A 10,096-nucleotide genomic window follows, 5' to 3' on the forward strand; every position below is an offset into this window, starting at 1 on the left:
TTTTGCTTAGTCGTTCGTTGCTTAACTGTTTGCACTACCAGGGCATCCATAAATATTTACTGGCTAGCTTCTGGGTGGGTGGCTGAGTGGATGGATGGCTGGGTGGATGAGTGAGTGAGTGGATGGATAGATGAGTGGGTGGGTAGGTGGATGGATAGATGGATGGGTGGATGGATGGATGGAAGGATGGACAGACTGTCTTATGGAAAAGAAAGCCAATTATCTTCCACTTGCCTTACTTGTAAAGGTGCCCCCACTTTTTTTTTTAATTCAATGCAATTTTAGTTTGTTCATGCTCGGTCAAGAAGAAAACAAAATTCTGCACTAGGTGAATAATAAGACAGGTCCTCTGCCTTCCTGAAAAACAAGGACTTCAGCAGGCAGGGTCATGACGATCCCCTGGCTCCAAGACCCAGCCCTGCCACCAGCTAGCTCACAAGTCCCCCTAGCCCCTCTCAATGACAGGGGATCGTGCCAGGATCTATGCCTTTCAGGGTTGTCAGTGGGGGTCAGGGTGGTGAAATGAGCCACCTGACGTGAATTGCTGGGAGTCTCGGCCACGTTGGCTGCTTTTGCAGCAGGATGGTGCAGCGAGGTCAGTGAGGCCCCCGGATAGACATGGGCACAGCCATGGAAGGAGGGAGCCACGAACTGCAGAAAGCAGTGAGCAGGGCCTTGGGGCCAGGCCATCCCCATACGGCGTGGAGAACCCCAGACTCCAGGTGGTGAGCTGGCCTGGGCTCACCAGCCACTCATGGGGTGCTGTCTTACTGCTACCCCTCCGGGCTGGGTGAGGGGCACCTGGAAGGCTGGGTGGAAGGTAAGAGACTAGAGCATGAGGGGCCAGGATGGCCTCTGGCCGGCCCAAGCGCCTGCAGTCCAAGCTTAGAAACATGAACCCCGCTAGGGTTGGCCGATGGCCTGGAGAGTTGGGTTTCAGGCTGCTGGCTGTGTCTGGGCGGCTGCCCTTTCTGTTGACCTCCGGGAGTCCAGACGGTGGCCAGCACCTCCCACCCTTTGCACAGACCGCCCCCCTGCAGTGGCCCAAGTTGTCCTGTCTCTTCACGATGGCAGTGGCCCAAAATAGCTTCCATGTGAGCGCTAGAGAAAGGAAAAGATTAGACCCGACCCGAGAGAGAGAGAGAGAGAGAGAGAGAGAGAGAGAGAGAGAGAGAGAGACTAAGAGCCATCAGGTGACCTGTGTCCAGGAAGGTATAAAACGCCTTTGGGGCCTGGCGGGCCTCAGACCCCAGCTGTCAGGTCCAGGACACCCACGGAGTTTGCATCTGCGCTCTTTGTCTTCTGCAGACTGCGCCATGGGTCTCAGCGACGGGGAATGGCAGTTGGCATTGAACATCTGGGGGAAGGTGGAGGCTGACATCCCAGGCCACGGCCAGGAAGTCCTCATCAGGTAAAAGGAAGAGCTCCCGTGGGCCCCCTCGCGGAGCCCGGAGTGGCCACTCAGCTGCCGAGCAGAGCAGTAGTGCCAAGGGCCCACCCGTGGGCTGCCGTGGGTGAGAAAGTGAGAGCAGACCTCAGGTGCCTAGACCCCCCCAGGAGGGTTCCTGGCATGATGGCTTGTCAGTTAGCCAGGGTCCTGAGAGGCCTCGCCCGGACACCTCACGGACAGGTGAAGACAAGAAGGCCATCCCTAGTCACAAGTCCTTTCACGTCTGTGGGCTGGGGACGCTCAGACGTGGCCTTTGAGGTAACACAAGAGTGGCTCTAGTCCCGGCTCCATCGCTGAGCAGCTGTGTGGCCACTGAGAAGCTAGAGCCTCAACCTCCTCCCCTGTACAGTGTCGGAGCCTGCACACCTTCCGCCTAGAGTGAGCATGGAAATGGAATGAGAGGGTGGGCGTCGAGGGCTCGGCCCCATTCCTGGGCTCGATACAGAGACTTCTGGAAGATGCAGCCCACCCTCGGGCTCTCTCGGCGGTGTCCTTATTAGAGAACAGAAGACAGTGGCCTCTGGCCTTGAGTAGGTCTTGAATTTGAAAGTTCTGGGAAGCGTGGTCCCCCAGCTCCAAGGGACTCCTCCAGTAAGACAGGAAGGAGAGAAGGTAGGAAGAGAAGGAGGGGTCGCAGTTTTGCAAGTGGAGAGCGGTTGAGGCTGAGCTTCATAGTCTGGGGCCTTCTACCCCACCTGCTGGTAGACGGTCTCCTCCCGGTCCCTTACCTCATGCTCTGGGTCAGCTCTGGCTAACAGTCTGATGGCCCACGGTCAGGGGACCTGGGAGGCTGGGAACCCGGGGCTGCCGCAGGAGGATAGGCTGTCCTTGGTGTCAGGCACAGGGGAATGCCCCCTTATTCAGGAGCCACGGCTGCCACTCCTGTCCCCTTCAGCTGCCCCCTTGGTCTCCCCTGGGGAGAAGGGCTGGTCATGGTATCTCCATTGTCTGAGTTTGGAGCTCTTGAGGTCAGTGCTAGAAACACTGAGGAAAGGCACTCCAGGTCTCTCTCTGGATGCCAACTGGCATCTTGGGATCCACTCCCCATGGGCTCCCCCTCTTGCATTACTGCCTCTTGCCCAGAGTCCCAAGGTCCCCTAAAGGCTCTCCCCCATTGATAGCAACTTCCCAGCCATTTGTTTGCAGTGTGACCTGGGACCAGTCACCATGTCTCTCTGGGTCCTCTGGGCCTCCCTCTGGGCTGTAGGCAGGACGAGCCACGTGATCTCCAATCCCTCCTCTGTCTGTGTGGGATGCTCTGGGACCGTGGTCCGCTCTCACTTTGGGAGTGGAGGTTGAAGGGGGAATGGAGTTTGCAGAGCAGGGAGGCGGGGGTGATCTGGAGTCTTCAAGGTGATCTGGAGGCTGTCCCGAAGCAGCGACGTGGTGTCTTGGGATGCTGTGTCATTGTGAAAACATTTCCTCCCTCTCCAGGGTGGCCTGCCAGGGGCCAGGAGCCAGGAAGGAGATGTGATACTGGAGACCTCAGGCCCTTGGAAGGCCCCTGAGTGTCCAATGCCCTGTCCATCTCAGCTGCTGATGGGCAGCGAGCAGGCCAGTGGTGGAGGAGGGGAGACAAAGCTAGCTCCCAGGGTTGCAGGTGTCGCAGTGGGACTGCCTACAGGTCCAGACCAAGACTGAGCCTGGCCTTTCGACTGCCCTTGACCTTGGGAAGATCTTGCCAACCTGATTATCAACAGTTAGCTCCCGCCAGCTGGCGGAGGCCAAGGCCTTTGTGGACCCACGGCGGCCCCACGGAAGCTGGAAGCCGGTTGCAGGTCCTGGCTCCCGAGGTGGATGTCCACCAGCTCTGAGGCCCCTATCCTGGCTTTTGTTTCCTTTCTCTTCCCTGCCTTTGTTTGAACATAGCACGCCTGGACCGTCAAAACTCAAAACGGCTGGTCATGGCCAGCACCTCTCACGTGACCAGGAGGAACCTGCAGAGGGTCTTCACCGGCCGGTGGTGTTTGTTACAGAACTCCAACTCACTCCCCACCCCCAGCCCCACCCAAATGTGAAGTTGATTCTGACTCACTGGGACCTGGGAGGGGGGAGCAGAGCCCCCCCATATACATGGGTTTCTGAGACTGCAAACAATTACAGGCATGGCTGCCCCGGTATTCCGTAGGCAAGCTTGTTAATATTGAGCTAATGGCCATCTCGCAGTGACCCCATAGGAAAGAGCCGAGTTGCCCCAGTGGGTTTCGGAGAGTGTGCATGGTTATGAGAGCTGAAAGGCTCGTCTTTCCCTACTCCCTGCCATCGAGGCGGTTCCGACTCAGCGACATCTCGTAGGAGGCAATCCTAAAACCAAACTCACGACCACCGAGTCAATTCCGGCTTGCGCCCGTCCTGTACAGCAGAGAAGAACTCCCCCTGTGGGTTTCCAAGACTCTTTACAGAAACAGAAAGCCTCATCTTTCTCCCACTGAGCAACTGGTGGGTTTAAACTACTGACCTTGCGGTTAGTGACTCAATGCATCCCACACTATGCCACCGGGGCTCCCTTCTATAGGCAGAAACTAAACTTCCTCGTCCTAGCGATGATGGTGAATACGGAGAGAGCTTGGTGACAGAGACAGTGGTGGTGGCGGCGGTACTAAGGGTGATCATGGTGGAATGTGTGGCAAGGACTTCATTCGATGAGGGAGATGTTATTGTTATCACCCGCACTTCACAGCGGTTGAGTAACTTGCCCGATGTCACACAACAAGGCAGCGGGGAGCTGGAATTCAAACCAGCAGCCCCGGGGGGCTTGCTGTACACACAGCCCCACGCTCTTGTTGCAGGAGGAATCCTGCGGGTCCAGAGCAGAGAAGGGCTTTCACAGGGGTCCCCAGCCTTCCGTGAGGGGTCTTGGTGGGCCTCAGGTCAGAGGTCAGCAAGGCTCTGGCCTCCACACCGCCTGACTTGCCTGGAGACCTGTTGGGTAAACTGGACAGGCTGACGACAGACAGGGGTGAAGGTGAAGTTGCTGGGCACACACTGGCTTCTGAAACGCAGGCAGCGTGGAACCATCCTTTGCTCTAGGGCGAGGAGTTACTGACTGTCCACTCCCTCGGTGGCTGTGTCTAGCAGTCCTGGGAGGCTGGCCTTCTCTGGCTGCTCTGGGAGTTCTCGCTGGAGGACTGGGGACCAGGGAAGATGTGTCAGACTAGGCGAGGGGACAATTTGGCCTAACTCCTCTGGGCTGTTTCAGAACAAGTCGGGCTCAGGCTCTGACTGGCGTCTGAGAGTGAAGGCTGGGCGGAGGGCAGGTCTTCAGACTTGGAGGCTGAGACATCATGTAAGTCAAGCCTTTGGCCTGAGGCCCAGAGAGGGCGACTGGTTTTTCCAGAGTCACACCGCCCAGGGAGGAGCAGACCGGCCTCCAGGACTTGTAGGCTGTGTCCTTCCCTTGGGGAATCCAGGGAGGAGCTCAAAGGCCCCAGACACCCAGCTGCTTGGCGACTCTGGGTTCTTCACCCTCCCCTGCCCCCGGCTTCCTGGCCTCAGGCCTTTGTCTGCAGTGCCAGGTCCCCCATCTGTCACGTAGGAGGACAAGGATCATTGTCACCAGATAAGAATAGTCCGGAGCCTGAGGACCCTTAGGAAAGGTGACCAAGACAAGCTGTCAATGACGCACATCATTTGGGACGTGCCCTGGAGTGAAGTGGTGACACTGGCCCTGACCTTGAGCAGACCAGGGCACTGTGGGGAAGTCCAAGGCACACGGCTGGAAGAAGGGCAGGTCTTGGTCCCAGTTTGTGAGTGTGCCCGAGTGTGCGTGCATGCGTGAATGGGCGTGCGCTCCGGAGACCTAGGAGTGCCTGTGTGTGTGTGTGTGTGTGTAGGTGTGTGTCCCTGTGTGTGTGCATGTGCAGATGGGTGCATGCTTGGAAGACATACATGAGTGCTACCTGTGCGTGCATGTGGCCATGTAGGTGCTTGGATAGATGAGTGTGTGTGTGTGTGTGTGTGTGTGCGCGCGCGCCTGTATATGTGGGTGCATGCTCAGGAGCATGTGTGAGACTGGTGCTCGGCGTACACAGAGTCCTTCATCCTCTGCCTCCCTCCCAGCCTCTGACCGCAGCCTCCTTACCCACAGGCTCTTCAAGGATCACCCTGAGACCCTGGAGAAGTTCGACAAGTTCAAGCACCTGAAGTCGGAGGATGAGATGAAGGCGTCTGAGGACCTGAAGAAGCATGGCACCACGGTGCTAACCGCGCTGGGGGGCATCCTCAAGAAGAAGGGGCAGCACGAGGCGGAGCTGAAGCCCCTGGCCCAGTCTCATGCCACCAAGCACAAGATCCCCGTCAAGTACCTGGAGGTAGGACGCCAGAGCCGGGCAGGCCTGAGAGGGGGTGGCGGGGGCGCATCTAGGTTTGAGCCCTAGCTCAGTTGCTACCTTGCTTTCCCTTCCTCTGAACCCCAGTTTCCTCATCTGTAAAGTGGGGCAATCACCCCACTCTGCTTTCCTCCTGGGACTCCTGGTGACCAAGGAAGAGGGGAGAGGGGCCATTTGGGCCACCTCCCCTCCCCTGGACAGATGAAGACACCGAGGCTCAGATCAGTGCTGTGACTTGTCCATGGTCTCAGGGAAGCCAAGGGCAGAGTTGGGGTGCCCGCTCAGGTCCCGTGACTCCAGAAGGCCAGCACCACAGCCCTGGGGGACTGGGAGTCTGAGACACTCAAGACACACACACGGCAGAGACGTCGTGACTCTTGCTCCGTTCTTCAGAGTGTGTGTGTGAGTATGTGTGTGTGTGTGTGTGTGTGTGTGTGTGTGTGTGAGAGAGAGAGAGAGAGAGAAAGATTGGTTCTAAGGGCTTCATATGTGAAGGACTAGCCCCCCCAGGCACATGAAATGGGCTGAAACCTCCTGAGTTGGGCCAAAAGCGGCGGTGAGGTGGGGGCGAGTGGGGAGGAGCCTAGAGGATCCTGACTTTAAGGTCCTGCTTCTTCTCTCTGTACTTATATAGCATGGTCATGCTCAAGGTTGCCTCGTGGCCCAAGATGGTCCTGGGAGCTCTTGCCGTCTGGTCCTATTTCCAACCAGGAAGCGGCGGGAGGAGAGGAAGGCACCCTTTATGGGATTGTGCCGCGTGCGTCACCCAGTTTGTTCTGTCTGCACCTCTGGGGCCAGCTCCTGTTACCAGGCTTTGTCTAACTGCGTGGGGAGCTGAGGAACGCAGTCCGTTGCCACCTGAAGACAGTCAGCATTCGGTTAACAACGGACAACAGAGACTCGGCAGGCAGGTCACAGTCTAGGCAGGTCCCATGGTGGTCCCCAAGGTGCAGGTTTGAACACGAGACCCTGAGAGGTTACCCAATGTGCACAAGGTCACAGAGCACCCACACCAAGAAGCAATCAGATCTACTGCCCGGGCCCCACGCCTCAGCATGCCCCATCTACCACCACTACCCTCTCCAGCCTCACTTCCCTGCAGGGCCTGCCCAGCCCACCCAGCGACACTGGACGTCCTGCTGTCCAGAGCCCAGCCTGCTGCTGCAGAGTCTGCAGCTGTGGTCCCTGGCCTACCCCCCCCCCCCTCTGACCTTCTCTGGTCCATCCTGTCCACCTCCAGCTCCCCCACGCTTCCCGCTCCAGGGCGCCGCCAGGGGGTCAGCCCTGCACCTGATGGTGCCCCTTAGTGCTGCCTGGTGGTATTGCAGTTTCTCTCTGCACAGCACCTCAAGAGCAGAAGCAGGCTCTCGTCCTTTCTGCACCTTCGTGGTATACCGCGGTGGCTGGTGGCCGGGGTCAGTACCCCTCAAGTCGACCCCCCACTCATGGCTACCCCAGGTGTGGGAGTGGAACCGCTCCTTTGGGTTTCCAAGGCTGTGGCCGTTCTTTTGAGGAGCAGGTTGCCAGGGCTGCCTTTCCTGGTGCCTCTTGGTGGGTTCAAACTCCCAACCTTCTGGCCATCCCTTGAGAACTTCCCCGCTGGGCCCTCCAGGGACAAAAGCAGCCCAGCAACCATTGACCCATGAGGTCTTCCCCTGGCCTCTATTTCCTAGCTCCATGTTCCTGGTGATGGGATTTGGGGCATCCCTGAGAGTCGGGTGGGGACACTGATGACAGGGGTCATCGGTCCTGGGGACCCATGCCTTGCCCCTCCCCTCTTCCTCTCCTTCCCTCCCACCAAGGTTTCTGAGCTGGGCCCAGACAATCCATGACCGCCCCAGAATAGGGCCTTCAGGGCAATCACCCAGCTATCCTTGAGGGGGCGGGGTAGGCGGGGGGAACCACTCTCTGCCAAAGTCCAGAGACAGGGAAGACGTCCAGGCTCAGTGTGAAGACGGCAGCACCTCCCGCTGGACAGCGAGGAGAAAACGGTTTTCAATCACTGGAGTGCGAACTGAAAGTTACAAACGTCTCATTGGCTGAAAGCCAGGCAGAGAGGGGAAGGCGGGCTCTCCACCAGGGATAGTGGGCACCCATAGGTGATAGATAACTCAGCAGGGACAGGTGGCTAACCGCAGTGGGATGGCATGACCACTCCTGAGCTTATGACCGGATGTTCACAGGATAGTGGCAGGACAGGCTTTTCTGGGAACCTGTTGTTAAAAATGACTTTGTAGATCCGGTCTGTCTCTGGGGTTCAGTGTAAAGATCGGTCAATAAGCAGCATCGTGACCGTTGGGGGGCACATTATCGTATCTTGTATGTTTGCCCAGAGAGGGAAGTCCCTCTGGGGACAGATGGTGACGTCCGGCACCCAGCAGACCGCAGTGGAAAACAACGTCTCCCTGAAGGTTTAGGGCCAGGGCAGCATCCGGGTCACAGGGGCCGCTGTTGGAAAAAACCTAACCAAATTCACTGCCACCGAGTCGACGCCGAATCCCAGCGGCCCTAGAGGCCACGGTGGGACTGTCCCCTGTGGGTTTCTGAGACGGTAACTCGCTACTCATCTTTCCCCGGCGGAGTGGCTGGTGGCTTCGAAATGCTGACGGTGGGGTTAGCAGCTTAGCACATAAGCATTACCCCACCGGGCTCCTTCAGCTGCGCAAAGCCAGCCTTAAAATGCAGCGCGGCTTCTAGACTCCCGTCAGGACTTTAAGACGGAGTTCAGACTCTCCCACCGTACCTAATCCTTCGTTACAACAAACTTCTTCAATAAATCATTTTATTGGGTGCTGTTATTGAGATCGTGGTGAAACTGAAACACACACAAATGGAAGTAGTCGTCTAGACTTTCCTTGGTAAAATCATGGCAGGTAAGCATTTCCCTGATTCTGCAAACCCCTCCCCCAATGCCTCCTGTCAGTAGTTCCCAAGCCTGGTTGCTGGTCCAGTCTACCTGCAGAGTGGGAGTAGGGGGTAGTGGGAAAGGTGTGGATGCTGGGTTCAAATCCCAGCCCTGCCCCTTTCTGGCTCCAAGGCCTTGGACTCACAGCTTAGCCACCTCGTGCCTCAGTTTCCCCATCCGTACACCAGGGTTGTAGTAGTGCCTGTCTCAGGGGCTTATGGGGTGAGAGAAGTTCATTATCTCATGGAGACCACTGAGAACCAGTTCTGGTGGGGGGTGAGGGCTCAAGTAAGGGCGGGGGGATGTGCCTGCCTGCCCGCCCGCTCCTGGCTTGGCCCACCCCAGTCACCTTCTCTTCCCCTGTCTTCCGCAGTTCATCTCTGAAGCCATCATCCAGGTTCTGCAGAGCAAGCATGGCGGGGACTTTGGCGCCGATGCCAAGGGAGCCATGGGCAAGGCCCTGGAACTGTTCCGGAATGATATTGCGGCCAAGTACAAGGAGCTGGGCTTCCAGGGCTAGGCCCCAGCCCCACCCCGGGCCACCCAGTGCCACCCAGGGCTTGGGACCCAGAGGAGGGCTGCCGGAGCCTCCTGTAGCAATGTAGCCTTTGTTTGGAGTGTCTGCTTTGGTGATGAGAGGTGGGCAGGAGAGGCAGGACCTGGGGGCGCATTCTCTTCAGCTGGGGGAAGTTTGGGTCATCTGAGAGCCTCCTCACACCTAACCCCCAACCTGGTGTCTCCTCCCCTCCAAACTGACCCAGGCTCCTTCCCTCCCCACCCCATGTTCCCCAGCCCCATCCCTGCCCAGAAGAGTGCCCGTGCAGGGAGGCAAGGGGGGCGGGAGGAGCTTGGGCATTTCTGGAACACCCTGACTGGGGTGGCTCACTTGGCATCAATAAAAGGCTTTGCAGCATCTCAGTCTCCACCTGAAGCGTCTTGCACCCTAGAGCAGGTGGGAGGCACCCTGGGGTGCAGCTGTGAAGCGCTGAAAGAAGGGGGGTTGGAAGCCGTGGAACTCTGGGACCCCATGGGGGGCAGTGCCGCTCTGGCCTCCATAGGATGGAAGTCAGTGGGTGATGTTGGGATTGGGAATGTGTGTTGTTCTCATGCTGCCTGGGAGAGGGGGTTGGGGGTGTGGGTGGAGCAGCGGAGTGAGAGAGGAGAAAGGGAGGGGAGAGGTCTGTCAGGAGGAGCAAAATCAAGAAGAAGTGGCCACTGCCCACCTGCCCACAGTCACCCAGGAAGCAACCACCAAGCTGGATTCAAGGCTGGTCAGAGATCAGCAGAGACCCCAGAACTGGACAGCTGGGGAGACTGCTAACAGTCAGCGTGCTGCTGGCCAGCACTGACCGTCTGACCACAGAGCAAGGGCAGACAGGCGGAGGACAGCTCTCACTCACAGTCCCCATCTCC

At 58.0% G+C, this 10,096-nt stretch overlaps 1 protein-coding gene across 1 annotated transcript; it reads left to right on the top strand.

The window, feature by feature from the left end:
* The first annotated feature begins 1,313 nt into the window (after positions 1-1,313).
* MB (myoglobin) lies at positions 1,314-9,524 on the top strand. Its single transcript, XM_075552693.1, has 3 exons — positions 1,314-1,411; positions 5,538-5,760; positions 9,057-9,524. Exons 1-3 carry the CDS (start codon positions 1,317-1,319, stop codon positions 9,201-9,203), a joined length of 465 nt encoding a protein of 154 aa, XP_075408808.1. The 5' UTR covers positions 1,314-1,316; the 3' UTR covers positions 9,204-9,524.
* The last annotated feature ends 572 nt before the right edge of the window (positions 9,525-10,096 follow it).

Source organism: Tenrec ecaudatus, chromosome 6 (assembly GCF_050624435.1).
Source record: "Tenrec ecaudatus isolate mTenEca1 chromosome 6, mTenEca1.hap1, whole genome shotgun sequence".
Lineage (NCBI taxonomy): Eukaryota > Metazoa > Chordata > Mammalia > Afrosoricida > Tenrecidae > Tenrec > Tenrec ecaudatus.

Coding starts and splice junctions, on each gene's coding strand:
- MB (XM_075552693.1), top strand. CDS start 1,317: ATGGGTCTCAGCGACGGGGAATGGCAGTTGGCATTGAACATCTGGGGG. Junction 1,412..5,537: donor GGCCAGGAAGTCCTCATCAG/GTAAAAGGAAGA, acceptor CCTTACCCACAG/GCTCTTCAAGGATCACCCTG. Junction 5,761..9,056: donor TCCCCGTCAAGTACCTGGAG/GTAGGACGCCAG, acceptor TGTCTTCCGCAG/TTCATCTCTGAAGCCATCAT.